The 20,795-nt window shown below is 44.7% G+C and overlaps 1 protein-coding gene across 2 annotated transcripts; it reads right to left on the bottom strand.

Moving 5' to 3' along the window:
• Nucleotides 1-6,424: 6,424 nt before the first annotated feature.
• Nucleotides 6,425-20,548, bottom strand: LOC133575823 (uncharacterized). Of its 2 annotated transcripts, none has more exons than XM_061928681.2 (2): nt 20,127-20,548; nt 6,425-8,578 (listed from the first exon to the last, which is right to left on the bottom strand). In XM_061928681.2, exons 1-2 carry the CDS (start codon nt 20,251-20,253, stop codon nt 7,083-7,085), a joined length of 1,623 nt encoding a protein of 540 aa, XP_061784665.1. In that variant the 5' UTR covers nt 20,254-20,548; the 3' UTR covers nt 6,425-7,082. The 2 variants fall into 2 exon arrangements, with proteins under 2 accessions (XP_061784665.1, XP_061784666.1); XM_061928682.1 differs by lacking the exon at nt 20,127-20,548 and adding an exon at nt 10,246-11,137.
• Between the last annotated feature and the right edge of the window lie 247 nt (nt 20,549-20,795).

Below are 20,795 nucleotides of genomic sequence, written 5' to 3'. Positions count from 1 at the left end.
AGTTTACAAACATTTATTGAAATCCCAAAAAGTGTCAAAAGGTGAACTACGACAGAAAAAACAAAGCACCCACAATCTCAGTAGATGTTTGATGCATGGAGACCGAAACTCCTGCTCAGGACAGAGATCCTCCTCTGGCAGTGACCGACAGCAGACTGTCAGAAAAACGGCATTTTCCAACTTAAATAGCCCTTAGCCCCGCCCACTAGCTGGGACCAATTTGACAGGGGGAATTAAGAAAACAGTTATTTTGTAAATTACACCATAAATAACCATCACATGTCTAAAAAGTATTCACATAGTACTTTTGCATGTGTAGAGCAGTCATTTTTGTACACAGTATATTCAGGATTAGACAACACAACTTTTAAATGTCCAGTGTCCTTCTGTAACACCCAGCTTTTGAGGATCATGGTTCGACCCAAATTTGGCCTAATTAGTGAATGCAGGTGTGGTCACCTATATAAAGCCCTCAACCCCACCCTGACTCTTTTGGTCAATTGTTCAGAGCCATGGTGAGTGACAGGTAACAATTTGTTTGTTGTTGAGCACATGCTTTTCACTGGCTAACAAGATTGAATGTTTGTGTGTCCATGTTGAGCTTCCTAACAATTGTGCACGGTTTGTGAGGAAGTCTAAAGGTCAAACAGTGACAGTGTGGGGTCAAACTGTCTCAATATGGGTGTTAACAATGTCCATGTGAATGTCCATACAAGACGGAAGTCAATGCCCGTAAATGTCCTTCATGGAGTGTTAGGGCCAGGGGACGTCCTGGTGACACTTCTGATTGATAATAAAGAAAAGAAGAACAATAGGAAAAACATATTAGGAGTATGTTAGAAGCACAACCTGTTGTGAAAACAAAACAAATAAAAAATAATTATATATATATATATATATATATATATATATATATATATACACTGCTCAAAAAAATTAAAGGAACAGTTTTTTATCAGAGTATGGCATGAATTCAATTGCACTTTTCTGATAAGGTTTTGGTCAGGAATGTGGCAGAGGGGGTTGTTAATCAGTTTCAGCTGCATTGGTGTTGATGGAATGAACAACAGGTGCACTAGAGGGGCAACAACGAGATGGCCCCCAAAAAAGGCCTGGTATTGCAGGTGGAGGCCATTTCAAGTTCCTCCCTCTTGATCAATCAATCAATCAATCAATGTTTATTTATATAGCCCTAAATCACAAGTGTCTCAAAGGGCTGCACAAGCCACAACGACATCCTCGGTACAAAGCCCACATAAGGGCAAGGAAAAACTCACCCCAGTGGGACGTCGATGTGAATGACTATGAGAAACCTTGGAGAGGACCGCATATGCGGGTAACCCCCCCACCCCCTCTAGGGGGGACCGAATGCAATGGATGTCGAGTGGGTCTGACATAATATTGTGAGAGTCTAGTCCATAGTGGATCCAACATAATAGTAAGAGTCCAGTCCATAGTGGGGCCAGCAGGAAACCATCCCGAGCGGAGATGGGTCAGCAGCGCAGAGATGTTCCCAGCCGATGCACAGGCGAGCGGTCCACCCCGGGTCCCGACTCTGGACAGCCAGCACTTCATCCATGGCCACCGGACCTGTGCCCTCCCCGCCCCTCCACAAGGAAGAGGGGAGCAGAGGAGAAAATAAAAGAAACGGCAGATCAACTGGTCTAAAAGGGGGGTCTATTTAAAGGCTAGAGTATACAAATGAGTTTTAAGATGGGACTTAAATGCTTCTACTGAGGTAGCATCTCTAACTGTTACCGGGAGGGCATTCCATAGTACTGGAGCCCCAATAGAAAACGCTCTATAGCCCGCAGACTTTTTTTGGGCTCTGGGAATCACTAATAAGCCGGAGTTCTTTGAAGGCAGATTTCTTGCCGGGACATATGGTACAATACAATCGACAAGATAGGACGGAGCTAGACCGTGTAGTATTTTATACGTAAGTAGTAAAACCTTTAAGTCACATCTTAAGTGCACAGGAAGCCAGTGCAGGTGAGCCAGTATAGGTATATGTATAGGTATATATGTATATAAAGGTATATACAGTATAGGCGTAATATGATCAAACTTTCTTGTTCTTGTCAAAAGTCTAGCAGCCGCATTTTGTACCAACTGTAATCTTTTAATGCTAGACATAGGGAGACCCGAAAATAATACGTTACAGTAGTCGAGACGAGACGCAACGAACGCATGAATAATGATCTCAGCGTCGCTAGTGGATAAAATAGAACGAATTTTAGCGATATTACGGAGATGAAAGAAGGCCGTTTTAGTAACACTCTTAATGTGTGACTCAAACGAGAGAGTTGGGTCGAAGATAATACCCAGATTCTTTACTGAGTCGCCTTATGTAATTGTTTGGTTGTCAAATGTTAAGGTGGTATTATTAAATAAATGTCGGTGTTTAGCAGGACCGATAATCAGCATTTCCGTGATCTTTTTTAACTGTTTTCCCACAAGTGTTGGCTTTAGCTAGAGTCATTATCACGACTGGGAGCATGAGGCGATTTCTTAACCCTCCTGAAGTTGCGCAGATCGTCCTACTCCTCCAGGATGGCACATCCATGCGTGCTGTTGCAAGAAGATTTGATGTGTCTCCCAGTACAATCTCCAGACCATGGAGGAGATTCCAGGAGACAGGCAGTTACTCTAGGAGAGCTGGACAGGGCCGTAGACGGTCCTCATCCCATCAGCAGAACCGATATCTGCTGCTTTGTGCAAGGAGGAACAGGTTGAGCACTGCCCGAGCCCTACAGAATGACCTCCAGCAGGCTACTGGTGTGAATGTCTCTGCCCAAACAGTCAGAAACAGACTTCACGAGGGTGGCCTCAGGGCACCACGTCCTGTACTGTGCCCTGTGCTCACTGCTCAGAACCGTGGAGCTCGATTGGCATTTGCCATAGAACACCAGAATTGGCAAGTCCGCCACAGGCGCCCTGTGCTTTTCACAGATGAGAGCAAGTTTACCCTGAGCACCTGTGAAAGACGTGAAAGGGTCTGGAGAAGCCAAGGAGAGCGCGATGCTGCCTGCAACATCATTCAGCATGACCCGTTCGGTGGTGGGTCAGTGATGGTCTGGGGAGGCATTTCCATGGAGGGACCAACAGACCTCTACAGGCTAGAGAACGGCAGTCTGACTGCCATTAGGTATCGGGATGAAATCCTTGCACCCATGGTCAGACCCTACGCTGGTGCAGTAGGTCCTGGGTTCCCCCTGGTCCACGACAATGCCCGGCCTCATGTGGCAAGAGTATGCAGACAGTATCTGGAGGATGAAGGAATTGACACAATTGAATGGCCCTCACGATCACCTGATCTAAACCCGATAGAACACCTCTGGGACATAATGTTTGGGTCCATCAGTCGCCGCCAGGTTGCTCCTCAGACTTTACAGGAGCTCACTGATGCCCTTAGACAGATCTGGGAGGACATCCCACAAGACACCATCCGTCGTCTCATTAGGAGCATGCCGCGACGTTATCAAGCATGCATGCAAGCACGTGGGGGCCACACAAGATATTGAAAATAATTTTGAGTTGCAGAAATTGAATTTAGGCAAAATGGACGAGCCTGCCACATCATTTTTTCACTTTGATTTTTGGGGCATCTATATACTGAGCCCTCTGTAAGCTGAAAACGTTTATTTCCATCAAAAGATGTGGCATCCTTTTGTTCCTGAGACATTAAACTGTCCATATCAGTATAGATATCCCATTGAAATCTGATGTGTTTTCAAAGTGTTTTTTGAGCAGTGTATATCCATCCATCCATCCATCTTCTTCCGCTTATCCGAGGTCGGGTCGCAGTGGCAGCAGCATAAGCAGGGAAGCCCAGACTTCCCTCTCTCTAGCCACTTCGTCCAGCTCCTCCCGGGGGATCCAGCCGGGCGACATAGTCTTCCCAACGTGTCCTGGGTCTTCCCCGTGGCCTCCTACCGGTCGGACGTGCCCGGTGTTCGGGTGGCATCCTGACCAGATGCCCGAACCACCTCATCTGGCTCCTCTCGATGTGGAGGAGCAGCGGCTTTACTTTGAGCCCCTCCCAGATGACAGAGCTTCTCACCCTATCTCTAAGGGAGAGCCCCGCCACCCGGCGGAGGAAGCTCATTTAGGCCGCTTGTACCCGTGATCTTGTCCTTTCGGTCATGACCCAAAGCTCATGACCATAGGTGAGGATGAGAACGTAGATCGACCGGCAAATTGAGAGCTTTGCCTTCCGGCTCAGCTCCTTCGTCACCACAACGGATTGCTATAGCGTCCGCGTTACTGAAGACGCCGCACCGATCCGCCTGTCGATCTCACGATCTACTTGAACTCCTCCACTTGGGGCAAGATCTCCTCCCCAACCCGGAGATGGCACTCCACCCTTTTCCGGGCGAGAACCATGGACTCGGACTTGGAGGTGCTGATTCCCATCCCAGTCGCTTCACACACGGCTGCGGACCGATCCAGTGAGAGCTGAAGATCTTGGCCAGATGAAGCCATCAGGACCACATCATCTGCAAATAGCAGAGACCTAATCCTGCAGACACCAAACCAGATACCCTCAACGCCCTGACTGTGCCTAGAAATTCTGTCCATAAAAGTTATGAACAGAATCGGTGACAAAGGGCAGCCTTGGCAGAGTCCAACCCTCACTGGAAACGGGTCCGACTTACTGCCGGCAATGCGGACCAAGCTCTGACACTGATCGTACAGGGAGCGGACCGCCACAATCAGACAGTCCGATACCCCATATTCGACAGGCACCAACCACCTTGCGGCCACAGCTCCAATCAGCCGCCTCGACAATAGAGGTACAGAACATGGTCCAGTCGGACTCAATGTCCAGCACTTCCCTCGTGACAAGTTCAAAGTTCTTCCGGAGGTGGGAATTGAAACTCTGCGTTTGGGCCTGCCAGGTCTGTCCGGCATCCGCCCCCACCATCGCAGCCAACTCACCACCAGGTGGTGATCGGTAGAAAGCTCCGCCCCTCTCTTCACCCGAGTGTCCAAAACATGAGACCGCAAATCCGATGACACAACTACAAAGTCGATCATGGAACTGCGGCCTAGGGTGTCCTGGTGCCAAGTGCCAATATGGACACCCTTATGTTTGAACATGGTGTTTGTTATTGACAATCTGTGACGAGCACAAAAGTCCAATAACAAAACACCACTCGGGTTCAGATCCGGGCGGCCATTCTTCCCAATCACGCCTCTCCAGGTTTCACTGTTGTTGCCAACATGAGCGTTGAAGTCCCCCAGTAGAACGAGGGAATCACCCGGGGAGCACTCTCCAGTACTCCCTCGAGTGAATCCAAAAAGGGTGGGTACTCTGAGCTGCCGTTTGGCGTGTAAGCGCAAACAACAGTCAGGACCAGTCCCCCCCACCCGAAGGCGGAGGGAAGCTACCCTCTCGTCCACTGGGTTGAACTCCAATGTGCAGGCTTTGAGCCGGGGGGCAACAAGAATTGCCACCCCAGCCCGCCGCCTCTCACTGCCGGTAATGCCACAGTGGAAGAGTCCAGCCCCTCTCAAGAGAACTGGTTCCAGAGCCCTTGCTGTGCGTCGAAGTGAGTCCGAATATATCTAGCCGGAACTTCTCCACCTCACGCACTAGCTCAGGCTCCTTGTCCCCAGCGAGGTGACGTTCCACCTCCCAAGAGCTAGCTTCTGTAGCCGAGGATCGGACCGTCAAGTGCCCTGCCTTCGGCTTCCGCCCAGCTCACACTGCACCCGACCTCTATGACCCCTGCTGTGGGTGGTGAGCCCATTGGAGGGGGGACCCACGTTGCCTCTTCGGGCTGTGCCCGGCCGGGCCCCATGGGGACAGGTCCGGCAAACAGGCGCTTGCCATCGTGCCCCAACTCCGGGCCTGGCTCCAGAGGGGGGCCCCGGTGACCAGAGTCCGGGCGAGGGAAATCTGGGTCCTTTGTTCGTGTTCTTCATAGAGGTCTTTGAGCTGCTCTTTGTCTGATCCCTCACCTAGGACCAGTTTGCCTTGGGAGACCCTACCAGGGGGCATAGAATACATAGGACAACATAGCTCCTAGGATCATTGGGACACGCAAACTCCTCTACCACGTTAATGTGGCGGCTCAGAGAGGAGGCAAAGGAGTTAATTTAAGGGGGAAAAAAACGGATTTACCACTTAAAATAATTTTCAGGATGTTGTTTTGCAATTGAAAACAACACTTCGTTCTGTGATAGCAAAACAAAATAAACAGTTTATTTTATGAATGTATGCAAAGTAAATCTCTGTGGGATGATGTACAATATTGGCTTTTGGCTGACACTCCAAACTTTGATTGATATTGATATTGTTTTGGAGGTGTTAGAAAATTTAAATAAAAAACATAAAAAATGTATAAAACACAATAATGGGATTTTTTGTTTTATCCACAAAAGTAAGTTTGTAAAAAAAACATCCTTCCACAAACAATTCAGACATTTTCTCTCACTTTTATTTTGCATAAAAGTCTGGGGACATACATATAAAACAATCACAACACAATCATCATATTACAAAAGAGAGTAATAAAGATAATTAATAAAATGGTATAGAGATCCAACAAATGATTCATAAAGTCACACATTTTAAAATTGTAAAGAAGACAACTGTTCAAATGATGTATAAAGTAAATAATAATATGCTTCCTGAAGTGGTCCAGAAGATGTTTCAGATGTGAACCAGTACATATGTATATCATATAAAGGGGCTAATCTATGGGATTATTAACAATCAGAAATAAAAATGGTCACACTTCAATATTTCAAACACCTATAAAAACACTATTATGAATAAGTCTAAAATTATATGATGAATATATATACACATAAATGTTTATTGTATGTAAAATATGTATTGTACTGTTTACTCTCACCTTTTCAGTCAAATTGTTCTGTTTGATTTTTAATAAAAGTACACAATGTTGCATATTAATGCATGTACTTGACTGGAAAAAGCACTAATATAAAATATCTAATCTATAAATGTAGAAGCATATTAACAAGATTGTTACACAAACAACAATGTCACACATGTTATATGTGCTGATGTTAGAAAGTCCAAATTAAAGTTTATTTCAAATCCTGCAGTTTCATTTGCTGCTGCTGTTCTCACCAGCACACTTGTGTTTCTTACTCTGAACCTTAGAAGAGAATCTTTCACCACACACACTGCAACTCAACACTTTGTCTCCTGTGTGTCTTTTCATGTGTGCTACAAGGTATGATCGTTCACAAAAGCCTTTGTTGCAGATTGAACAGGAATGTGATTTTTCGGCAGTGTGTGTTCTCATGTGTCTTTTTACATTCTGACTTTCTGTAAAACCTTTACCACAGATTGAACAGCAAAAAGGTTTTTCACCAGAGTGTGTTTTCTTGTGTACTTTCAAATATTGACTTTCTGTAAAACCTTTACCACAGATTGAACAAGTAAAAGCTTTTTCACCAGTGTGCGATCTTGTATGTCTTTCCAAACAACGACTTTCTGTAAAACTTTTACCACAGATTGAACAAGTAAAAGGTTTTTCACCAGTGTGCGTTCTCATGTGTACTTTTACAGACTGTCGCCGTACAAAGTCTTCACCACAAATTGAACAGGAAAAAGGTTTTTCTCCACTGTGTATTGTCATGTGTTCTTTCAAACTCTGACTGTGTGTAAAACCTTTACCACAGGTTGAACAGGAAAAAGGTTTTTCACCAGTGTGTGACCTCATGTGTACTTTCAAATTGTGACTTTGTGCAAAACCTTTACTGCAGAGTGAACAGGTAAAAGGTTTTTCTCCTGTGTGTGTTCTCATGTGTCTATTCAAATGTTCACTTTGGACAAAACTTGAATTACACAAAGAACACTTAAAAAGGTTTTCCCCAGTGTGTCTTTTCAGGTGTTTTTTCAAATCTCGACTTCGTGCATACCTTGAATCACACAAAGAACACGGAAAAGGTTTTTCTCCTTTGTGTGCTCTTGTGTGATCTTTCATATTGTCCTTCCTTGTAAAGGATAAGCCACAGATTGAACAAGAAAAAGGTTTATCTCCAGTGTGTGTTCTCATGTGTCTTTTCAGGTGACTATGGTTTTTAAAGGTTTTGTCACAGTGAGAACATTTGAGGTGAGTGTTGTCAGTGTGACATGTCTTATCATCTTTAGAGTCTTCATCATCAGTGTCAGGAGAGTGTGACGTTGTGTCCTCACTATCTGATAGTGGAGCTAAGAGCTTGTCTGCTTGTGATCCTCCACAGTGGTCTCCATCAGCTTCTGTTGTCATGTGTTGTGTTGAGCTGCTGCTCTTCTCCTCCCTTTCACCTTTGACCTCATCATCTTCACTCTTCACAGGGACACCGATCACTGGGAACTCCACCAGTCCTTCAAGATGCTCTCCCTCCTGACTGATGCTGTGTTCCTCCTCTTCCTCTTTAATGTGGGGCGTCAGTGAGTCTTCCTCTTCCTTTTTACAGGGCAGGGTCTGTGTCAAAGAGGAAAAGGAGACACCAGAGGGTCTGTGGCGCCTGGTCTTCCTCTTTGATGGATCCTCCTTCACCATCCTGAAGCTACACTCCTGTTTTTCAGGCAGAAGTTGTTCTTCACAGACGTCTGCAGGACACAAAATGACAAACATGCTTGAGAAATGTCCAGATTTGCTCAGTCACATGAGGCATTCAGTACATTTACATGTACTTAAAATAACAAGTTATTACCGTATTTTCCGCACCATTAGCCGCACCTAAAAACCACAAATTTACTCAAAAGCTGACAGTGCGGCTTTTAACCCGGTGCGCTTTATATATGGATAAATATTAAGATTCATTTTCATAAAGTTTCGGTCTCGTAACTACGGTAAACAGCCGCCATCTTTTTTCCCGGTAGAACAGGAAGCGCTTCTTCTTCTACGCAAGCAACCGCCAAGGTAAGCACCCGCCCCCATAGAACAGGAAGCGCTTCTTCTTCTACTGTAAGCAACCACCCGCCCGCGTAGAAGAAGAAAAAGCGCGCGGATATTACCGTACGTTTCATTTCCTGTTTACATCTGTAAAGACCACAAAATGGCTCCTACTAAGCGACAAGGATCCGGTTCATGAAAAGACGCAATCTCTCCATCCTCACACGGATTACTATTTCACAGCAACTGATATTCCTGTGAACCGCACTGTGGATACTGTGGATACAACGGGAGCACGTACGGTGAATATTCGCACCACAGGGAATGAGAAGTCGTCCTTCACTGTGGTTCTAGCTTGCCATGCTAATGGCCTGAAACTTCCACCCATGGTGATATTCAAAAGGAAGACCTTGCCAAAAGAGACCTTTCCAGCCGGCATCATCATAAAAGCTAACTCGAAGGGATGGATGGATGAAGAAAAGATGAGCGAGTGGTTAAGGGAAGTTTACGCGAAGAGGCCGGGTGGCTTTTTTCACACAGCTCCGTCCATGTTGATATACGACTCTATGCGCGCCCACATCACAGATTGTGTCAAAAAACAAGTGAAGCACACAAATACAACACTCGCCGTCATTCCGGCTGGATTAACCAAAGAACTCCAACCGCTGGATATTGGTGACAACAGGGCATTCAAATCACGACTGCGAACGGCGTGGGAACAATGGATGACCGAAGGCGAACACACCTTCACTAAGACAGGCAGACAGCGCCGGACGACATACGCCAACATTTGCCAGTGGATCGTAAATGCCTGGGCAGATATTTCGGTCACAACTGTGGTCCGAGCTTTCCGGAAGGCAGGATTCACAGAACTGCTGAACAGTGACACTGACTCCGATGACTTCGACGAGACGGAACCGGCCATTTTGGATCCCACATTTGCCCAACTTTTCAATTCGGACACCGAAGACGAAGAATTCGAAGGATTTACGAATGAAGAATAACTTCAGAAAGTGAGCGCTATGTTTATTTTGTGTGTTGTGACATTAACGTTCGAGCAACATTATGTTGCTATTGCTCTGCACTATTTTGAATTTTACTATGTTTGTGATTGCACATTTGCGTACATTTTGGGACAGAGTTGTTAGAACGCTGGTTTTTAATATATTATTAAAGTTTGACTGACCTATCTGACTGTTTTTTTGACATTCCCTTTAGCGCAGCGTAGGCGCGGCTTATAGTCCGGGGCGGCTTATAGGTGGACAAAGTTTAGAAATATGCCATTCATTGAAGGTGCGGCTAATAATCCGGTGCGCCTTATAGTGCGGAAAATACGGTATATGAATTGGCCTGAAAACAAACACACTGCTCTTCTCTTTACCTGTGCTTTCACTATCGGTTCTGTGTATACTCAGTACACCCACTAGACACTTTTGGATATCGGCGTCCAATACCAGATATCGGTCTCCAGAGACTTTCACTACAAGCAAGACATCCCAGAAGACATAGCGAGATCGCCGGGCTCTCCGTGGATTGTTATCGGGTCTGGGAGGCGGCGCAGTCGGAGAAGGGAGAGGAAGCAGAAACGGGGCTGTAGGGCCGGTGTTATGCTACGGCTAAAGAAACAACCACACAATCCACCTCTACCGAGCCTGTTTCTCTGCCATGCCAGATCCCTGGTGCATAAAACGGACGACCTGGAATTAAAACTTGCTGGAAATCGCTATGTTCGTGACTGCTGTGTTTTGGCCATCACTGAAAAGTGGCTTCACCCGAGGATCCCCGATGCTAGCAGGCCGCACTTTGCTCCGCTGGGACAGGACTGTGAACTCCGGGAAGAGCAGAGGAGGGGGTCTCTGTTTTTACATGCATGATAACTGGTGTAACAACGGGACAATCATAGACCAACACTGTTCCCCAGACCTCGAGTACATGTCTCTAAGAGAGAGCTAACTGTAGTGATCGTCACAGCTGTTTACATCCCACCCGACGCCAAAGTGAACACAGCGCTCTCTCTCCTGCTGAACACCGTAAACGAACAGCAGCGGGTCCACCCGGATGGTGTTCACATTATTGCAGGGGACTTTAATAAGGCCAACTTAAAGACTGTACTGCCAAAGTTTTACCAACATGTAAAGTGTTCTACTAGGGGAGAGAACACTCTGGAACAGGTTTACACCAATATCAGGCACGCATACAGAACCACACCTCTCCCCCATCTCGGCCAGTCAGACCATCTTTCCCTCCTGCTCTCTCCAGCCTACTCCCCTCTCAGACGCAGTCAGACCCACCATAAAGAGAGTTACAACCTGGCCTGCTCTGTCAGACCTACAGGACTGTTTCAGCCGAACACACTGGGACTTACACAGGATCAAGTTCTGCATTGGGAAAGTGACTGTCGATAAAATCATCCGGGTTTTCCCTAACCGGAAACCCTGGATGACCAGCCAGGTCCGCTCACTCCTCAGGGCCCGCGACGCTGCTTTTAGGTCAGGTGACAGAGCTCTGTACAGGGCTGCTCGAGCTGGCCTGAAGAAAGGAATCAAAAAAGCTAAGGCGGACCACAGGATGAGTATAGAGTCCCGCCTGTCCAGCAACGACTCACGAGAAGTGTGGTGGGGCATACACCACATCACCAACTTCAGAGGCTGTGATGTATCAACAGCAGACCTGAGTGCGCTAAATAGAGGAGCTAAATAGCTTCTTAGCTCGCTTCGAGACACCACAGCAGCACTCATCTGTTCCAGCCCTGCCCCCATCCCCACCAGGCTCCTCCACCACACCACTGACTGTACAAGAGCATGATGTCAAAGAGGAAAAGGAGACACCAGGGGGTCTGTGGCGCCTGGTCTTACTCTTTGATGGATCCTCCTTCACCATCCTGAAGCTACACTCCTGTTTTTCAGGCAGAAGTTGTTCTTCACAGACGTCTGCAGGACACAAAATGACAAACATGCTTGAGAAATGTCCAGATTCAGTCAGGAAGTTCACATGAACTTAAAAAAACAAGTTAATATATGAATTGGCTTGAAAACAAACACACTGCTCTTTACAACATTATTCACAGGAAAACAAGGCCACTTTTTACGAGGGATGGGCAATATAGCCTAAAATCTATATTGCAATAAATTCCCTGCTGCCTGAATGCAGCTGGGATAGGCTCCAGCGCCCCCTGTGATTTTAATGTCAGTTACTGATGTATAAACTTGGAGAAAAGATTTGGTCGTTTACAGTGTAAATCTGTATTCTGTATTGTTGTCTCTGTTATGGCTCCATCTTGTGGTCGAGTTCGCTCACTGCGAGTGCTGTGGGTTGAAAGTGTATTTCCTTTGAGCTTCGTGCCTTCGTTTCGTCATTGATCTCACCAAGCAACGTTTGTAAGTGTAACTGGGATTTCCACAGGGCGACAGACTCGTTCCGTTTTTTGTTTTCAAGTCAATGTGTCAGTTTCCACCGCCTGGCTTCTATATTGGCTTCTATATTTAGTGGTCGCCACAACAAGGCGGTTCAATTGAGCTAAAATCTGCTCATGTGGGACAGGAAGTCATGCATAAACACAAAATAAATTCCCTAGTTTACTTTCAAAGTAGAATATTCTGTTTAAGGCGGATGGTATTTTACACTTTGAAAAGTCCTAATGGACATGGAGTCAACTTGTCAAAGGGTTTTCAGACCTAATTTCACCTCCTTGACACAAATGGACGAAAACATGCTGATTCTAAAAGGCCCAAAATTAAAGAATCATATACAGTCAAGAAAATAAGTATTTGAACACCCTGCTATTTTGCAAGTTCTCCCACTTCGAAATCATGGAGGTGTCTGAAATTTTCATGGTAGGTGCATGTCCACTGTATGAGATAACCTAAAAAGAAAAATCCAGAAATCACAATCTATGATTTTTTAACAATTTATTCGTGTGATACAGGTGAAAATAAGTATTTGAACACCTGTCTATCAGCTAGAATTCTGACCCTCAAAGACCTGTTAGTCCGCCTTTAAAAGTCCTCCTCCACTCCACTGTATAATCCTGAATCAGATGCACCTGTGTGAGGTCGTTAGCTGCATAAAGACACTTGTCCACCCCATACAATCAGTAAGACCCAAACATTCAGCATGGCTAAGAGCAAAGAGCTGTCCAAAGACACCAGAGACAAAATTGTACAACTCCACAAGGATGGAAAGGGCTACGGAGAAATTGCCAAGCAGCTTGGTGAAAAAAGGTCCACTGTTGGAGCAATCATTAGAAAATGGAAGAAGCTAAACATGACGGTCGATCTCAATCGGAGTGGAGCCCCATGCAAGATATCACCTCGTGGGGTCTCAATGATGCTAAGAAAGGTGAGGAATCAGCCCAGGACTACACGGCAGGACTTGGTCAATGACCTGAAACGAGCTGAGACCACTGTTTCCATGGTCACTGTTGGTAATACACTAAGACGTCATGGTTTGAAATCATGCATGGCACGGAAGGTTCCCCTGCTTAAACCAGCACATGTTAAGGCCCGTCTTAAGTTTGCCAATGACCATTTGGATGATCCAGAGGAGTCATGGGAGAAAGTTTTGTGGACAGATGAGACCAAAATTGACCTTTTTGGTCATAATTCCACTGTGCGTGTTTGGAGGAAGAAGAATGAGGAGTAGCATCGCAAAAACACCATCCCTACTGTGAAGCATGGGGGTGGTAGCATCATGCTTTGGGGGTGTTTTTCTGCTCATGGGACAGGACGACTGTACTGTATTAAGGAGAGGATGAATGCAGCCATGTATTGTGAGATTTTGGCCAAAAATCTCCTTCCCTCAGTCAGATCATTGAAGATGAGTCATGGCTGGATCTTCCAACATGACAATGACCCAAAGCACACAGCCAGAAAACCAAGAAGTGGCTTTGTAAGAACCATATCAAGGTTCTGGAGTGGCCTAGCCAGTCTCCAGACCTAAATCCAATTGAAAATCTTTGGAGGGAGCTGAAAGTCTGTATGACTCAGCGACAGCCCAGAAACCTGACTGATCTAGAGAAGATCTGTGTGGAGGAGTGGGCCAAAATCCCTCCTGTAGTCTGTGCAAACCTGGTGAAGAACTACAGGAAACGTTTGACCTCTGTAATTGCAAACAAAGGCTACTCTACCAAATATTAATGTTGGTGTTCAAATACTTATTTTCAGCTGTATCACACAAATAAATTGTTAAAAAATCATAGATTGTGATTTCTGGATTTTTCTTTTTAGGTTATCTCTCATACAGTGGACATGCACCTACCATGAACATTTCAGACCCTTTCATGATTTCTAAGTGGGAGAACTTGCAAAATAGCAGGGTGTTCAAATACTTATTTTCTTGACTGTAACAGGCATATCCTGGGCCGTTATATGGGGGACTGTATTACAGCGTTGTATTAAAATGACTATTTCCATCTCCAACATTAAAATGAGTGTTGCTAACACTACTGCACACAGGAAAACGTGTGGAGGGCAATTGCAAGTAGCCGAAACAAAGATTGTGAATGACTGACAAGAGGCTCACTTTGTTCATGTAAGTCTTCTGTGGAATAATCACTCTCAGGTGCTGAGAGCGATGCACAGAGTGAGACCTCTTAGTCCAGTTTAAAATCCACAGACCAAAAAGGAAACAGACGGACATAGCAATGTATTGATGACGGCAAGAATTAAGTTATTAGGTTTATTTTCATTTATATCGGACATCATATTTAATGCTTTTTAATACCATTTGAGGCTTTAATTTAGGCAAAGTCCATTGAATGACTTGTAATGTTTTTTAATGATCCACAGAAACCCTGCTAAAGCTCTTAAATTTAAAGTATCAAACAACAAAACAAGTGCTTATTACATTTTAACCAAAGAGAAGAATAAGTGATTATTACATTTTAACAGAAGTGTAGATAGAAACACGTTACATTAGAAAGTTCCGAAATAAAAATATTGTTAATGGAATTATTTAGACATTTCTAGGATGTATTTATGATTTTTGTGAGATTTTGATAGAATTGAATACATTCTAAGGCCAGCGTGGCTCGGTTGGTAGAGCGGCCGTGCCAGCAACTCGACGTTTCCAGGTTTGATCCTAGTCACTGCCGTTGTGTCCTTGGGCAAGGCACTTTACCCACCTGCTCCCAGTGCCACCCACACTGGTTTAAATGTAACTTAGATAATGGCTTTCACTATGTAAAGCGCTCTGAGTCACTGCAGTTGTGCATCGTCATCCAGACCCAGGAACTGCTGGCCGTGCAAGGTACTGCACGCACACCCCGTGCATGTGAAGACATTTGACACTAGTCTAAGACTAGATGTGACCGATCTAAGTCCAAGACTAGATTTAACAATCTAAGTCTAAGACTAGATGTGACCAGTCTAAGTCTAAGACTAGATGTGACCAATCTAAGTCTAAGACTAGATGTGACCGATCTAAGTCTAAGACTAGATGTGACCAGTCTAAGTCTAAGACTAGATGTGACCAGTCTAAGTCTAAGACTAGATGTGACCGATCTAAGTCTAAGACGAGTTGTGACCAATCTAAGTCTAAGACTAGATTTGACCAATCTAAGTCCAAGACTAGATGTGACCAATCTAAATCTAAGACTAGATGTCACCATTCTAAGTCTAAGACTAGATGTGACCGATCTCAGTCTAAGACTAGATGTGACCGATCTAAGTCTCAGACTAGATGTGACCGATCTAAGTCTAAGACTAGATGTGACCGATTTTAGTCTAAGACTAGATGTGACCGATTTGAGTCTAAGACTAGATGTGACCAATCTAAGTCTAAGACTAGTTGTGACCAGTCTAAGTCTAAGACTAGATGTGACCAATCTAAGTCCAAGACTAGATGTGACCAATCTAAGTCCAAGACTAGATGTGACCAATCTAAGTCTAAGGCTAGATGTGACCAATTTAAGTCTAAGACTTGATGTGACCGATCTAAGTCTAAGACTAATCTAAGAAAAAAGCTAAATAAATATACTTCACTTAAAAGGAAACCACACTTTTTTTTTATTTTGCCTATCAAGAACACACGTTTTTTCTTTTTTATGCATTCTAAATAGTAAATAAATGCGATCAAAAGTCTGCTTACAATAGAGGCTATTACAGTTGCATTGTTCTGCCTACAAAGAACTTAAAACATATCCAAACACCTCCATTAAGGTTTTATGTACATGCAGTAGGTATATATTGGTAGGTTGGTAATGCATGGCATCCTGCCAGCTGCTATGCTGACAGTTATTTTAGTACCTGTCATTAAAGACAAGGCTGGTAAGGTAGGGACTATGGACAATTATCAACCTATCGCCCGAGCCAGCATGCTATCTAAAGTACTGGAAAGTGTGATAATATACAGAGTTGGGGATCTTATTTGCACCGCAGACAACCAGTTTGTCTTTAAGAGCAAGTACAGCACTGACTTGTGTGTTTATGCTTTACAAGAAGCAGTAGAAAAATACAGAGCGCAGGGCTCTACAATGTTGGTAGGGTTTATTGATGCATCTAAGGCATTTGACAGAGTCAACCATCTCAAACTCTTCACCAATCTGAAGCATAGGGGTGTTCTGGGTATATTCTGGCATATTGGTACGACAAGCAGACGATGCAGGTAAAATGGGGGGAGTAGTTTATCCTCTCCCTTTAGAGTTGGCAATGGGGTACGGCAGTTTGGGCTTCTATCACCAGGCCTATTTAGCCTGTCTATGGATGACCTGTCAAGGCAGTGGGAGAATGCAGAACAGGGTCCATCATGGGGAACACCTTAATCAACCACTTTGTGTACGCTGATGATTTGGCCATTATATCTCCCAGTAGTGCAGGGTTCCACCAGCTTCTTAACATATGCTCAGACTGTGAAGTCAAGTTTGACAAAGAGTATGATGCCACAAAGAGTATGGTAGTGATATGTAGGACCAAGGAGGATCAACATCTTAATTTCCCAGGTTTCTATTTGTCTGGTCAAACCCTGTCTGTTTGCAACAATGTCAAATACTTAGGCCACATCATCAATGACAAGATGGAGGATGATGCTGACATGATTAGACTGCTGTATGTCCAAGCCAATATGCTGGTGAGAAAATGTCATTACTGCTCTGATGAAGCGAAGGTGTACTTGTTTAGAGCTTACTGCACCCCTATGTACACAGCACCCCTCTGGGTGAGGTTCAAGAAAGAGAACTTGCACAAGCTCCAGGTTGCATATAATGACTGTCTTAGAATCCTGCTCAGAAAGGCCAGGGGTAGTAGTGCCAGCAAGCTTTTTTTGTGATTTAGGGATAAACACCTTCCACGCCACCCTGAGAAAACTGATGTTTAAGTTTATATGTAGACTGCAGGGGCCCGAGAATGGTTTTATTATACAGATAACCAATCCTAGGTGTAGTTCTGTTAGGTACCAATCCCATACCTGCCAACTTTTGAAATCAGAAAAACCTAGTAGCCAGGGTCCAGGGGCCGCAGGCCCCGGTAGGTCCAGGACAAAGTCCTGGTGGGGGGTCAGGGGGGCGAATTCCCCCGACGCAAAATGATTATTAGCATTCAGACAGGTTAAAATGTTGCTAAAACCATCACTTTTCTATCAGTCACAGTGACTTTTCAAAACAAAAATATTACAGCAAAAATCATATGGGTTGATTGACATGTTTATTCTGTAAGCTAACTTCAATAGTTTGAAATTAGTTTGTTTTGAACATGTTATCGTTATCACAAATAAAAAGATATACTGTACACAGAAATCATTTTTGATGTGATTTATTGTTTATGTAATAAAAGATTTACTTAAAATGTTATGTTTTGTGAGTTTTTTTATGCCACGAACTGTACTTACCGGCGATGTAAACCGAAGGAGACATTTCCGTAATGAAAGCTGCAACACCCTTTTTAGATCCCATCATCACTGCAGCATTATCGGCAGCAAAGCAAACCAAATTCTGCCGAGGAATTTCGTTTGAGTCTATTTCTTCCGCGAGTATTTTGTAAATGTTTTCGCCTGTGGAAGCCGTATTGCATTCCCTCAAAGACAGAAGTACTGACAATATTTTTCCAATGTCGTCATCGAAATATCGAACACAAATGGGGTACAGTTTTACATCGTCATAATCGGTGCTGCCGTCAGTCGACATGCTAAATAGTTCCGTCTTCATGACATCGGCGATACTTTTTCATTCTGATTCTGTTCCAAGACACTGAATAATGTTTGATGTTTTGGTTCGACCACATCCATATTTTTGGGCGATTTTCGAGTCGGGAAACATTTTCCGAAATAACTGTCCCATGTGATCAGCCAGTGCGATTGGAAGTCCATGCTCAATTATTGCCTCCGTAAATAAAACTTCGGCATTTATCACATCCAAAGAATCTGTTTGGGCGACGAAAAACGTTGAAAGTTTTCCACTTGTATCGCTAGCAACGGCATTAGACTTGTGTTTTTTTGTCCCAACGTGGTCTTTTACATCGCTAATTCCTCCGTGTCCGATCGAAAAATCTTGTCTGCACAAGGTGCAATTCGCGTAGTTTTCACCCTTTTTGGAACGGATAATTATTCCCGGATAGGCTTTTGAATATTCTTCCCGGAATGACTGCAGTTTTCTTTTCGGTTTAAAGTTAAAGTTAAAGTACCAATGATTGTCACACACACACTAGGTGTGGCGAGATTATTCTCTGCATTTGACCCATCACCCTTGATCACCCCCTGGGAGGTGAGGGGAGCAGTGGGCAGCAGCGGTGGCCGCGCCCGGGAATCATTTTGGTGATTTAACCCCCAATTCCAACCCTTGATGCTGAGTGCCAAGCAGGGAGGTAATGGGTCCCATTTTTATAGTCTTTGGTATGACTCGGCCGGGGTTTGAACTCACAACCTACCGATCTCAGGGCGGACACTCTAACCACTAGGCCACTAAGACTCGTTTGCGATTTTTCTCCGGCAGATTCCATGATCGTTCGCTCGTTTGGAAACAATGGCAACTGGTGCCTCGTGCTTGGCAGCGGTGCTATAAATAGCCTCGCGCATGGCATTCGGAATGGCTCGATAGGAAGTTACGGGAAGCAGTGTCGATTGTCATTGTTGTTACGCGATTTCGTGAATAAAACTTAAAAAATTTTTTTTTTTTTAATTAATGAAAAACCGTATTTTTTATCACTGCAACCATAACCCGGAATAGGTTGATGAAAACCGTACTAATTACGGGAAAACCGGAGTAGTTGGCAGGTATGCAATCCTATATATGGAAACACTGGTATCTGTGCCTCACAATACAAAAGGTCCTGGGTTCGGGATCTTTCTGTGCGGAGTTTGAATGTTCTCCCCGTGACTGCGTGGGTTCTCTACGGGTACGCCGGCTTCCTCCCACCTCCAAAGACATGCACCTGGGGATAGGTTGATTGGCAACACTAAATGGGCCCTAGTGTGTGAATGTTGTCCGTCTATATGTGTTGGCCCTGCGATGAGGTGGCGACTTGTCCAGAGTGTACACCACCTTCCGCTCGAATGCAGTTGAGATAGGCTCCAGCACCCCTCGCGACCCCGAAAGGGACAAGCGGTAGAAAATGGATGAATGTTATCTGTGCCTTTAATAGCATTTTAAAGTGTATTTTTTTATTGCTGCATATATCCATCCATCCATTTTCTACCGCTTATTCCCTTTGGGGTCGCGGGGGGCGCTGGAGCCTATCTCAGCTACAATCGGGCGGAAGGCGGGGTACACCCTGGACAAGTCGCCACCTCATCGCAGGGCCAACACAGATAGACAGACAACATTCACACTCACATCCACACACTAGGGCCAATTTAGTGTTGCCAATCAACTTATCCCCAGGTGCATGTCTTTGGAGGTGGGAGGAAGCCGGAGTACCCGGAGGGAACCCACGCAGTCACGGGGAGAACATGCAAACTCCACACAGAAAGATCCCGAGCCCGGGATTGAACCCAAGACTACTCAGGACCTTCGTATTGTGAGGCAGATGCACTAACCCCTCTGCCACCGTGAAGCCCTGCATATATTTATTTAATATATATATATATTTGTATTTACTGAATAAGCACATGCATCGATTTAAGTTTATTCTACAAATGGACTGTGTTAGGTAACTATTTTTTACGGATATTTAAATTCGACAGAACGACGACAACCACGCGGTTGCAAGTACCAGACGTATATATGTACATCATCCTCACAAGACAACCAAACTTCTTATACACAATATATTTAAGAATAGTGTTAATAATGAAATATAAAGTTAGTAAAGATGTGAGAGTAAGAAGTAAACAAACCTGTTCTGTGTAACACAACTTGATGATGTTTCTTATAATAAACATCCAGTAGTTGATGTTGTTGCTCCTTCGCCTCTTTTGTTGGACAAAGTTCCTCCTCGCACTTTGCTATCGTTCTTTCGCACATTTTCACACAATCACAACACTTTACACTCACATTAGTTCCCTACTTAGCGATGTTTAAATAACTTCCGCGTCTCTTTGTTAGCAGCTAACAAGCTAAGCTAACTAGCCAGCTAGCAAGCTAACTTAAATGAAGCTATCAAACAGGAGAAGTGTCAAAGTGCGCTCAGACTAATGTATCCTGCTACAAACAATTATTAACCGTGTGTACTCTATTAAACAACATATATGTAAGAATACAGAAATAGAATGCCCGCGTTTAGGCCTTCTCCGTCAGACGCCATCTTGCTGTATCACCCGATCGGTCCACTAATGTTGTGTCGTTCGCGAACGATTCGTTCGAACGAACGACTCTTTTGAGTGAACGTACTGAACCGAATCACTTCATGAACTGATTCGTTCCTTTCTCAGTTCAGTTGAGCTCCGCCGCGACCATGCCGGTATGAGTGGAACTGGCGCATTCTGTGACGTCAGGCGAACGACGCAGCCAGCTACTCATCATGGGGGCGGGAGGGAGGGACTGAGCGAACGATCCGTTCGCCGCGG

This window comes from Nerophis lumbriciformis, linkage group LG33 (genome assembly GCF_033978685.3).
Source record: "Nerophis lumbriciformis linkage group LG33, RoL_Nlum_v2.1, whole genome shotgun sequence".
NCBI lineage: Eukaryota > Metazoa > Chordata > Actinopteri > Syngnathiformes > Syngnathidae > Nerophis > Nerophis lumbriciformis.
This window is presented reverse-complemented; position numbering and strand designations above follow the sequence as displayed.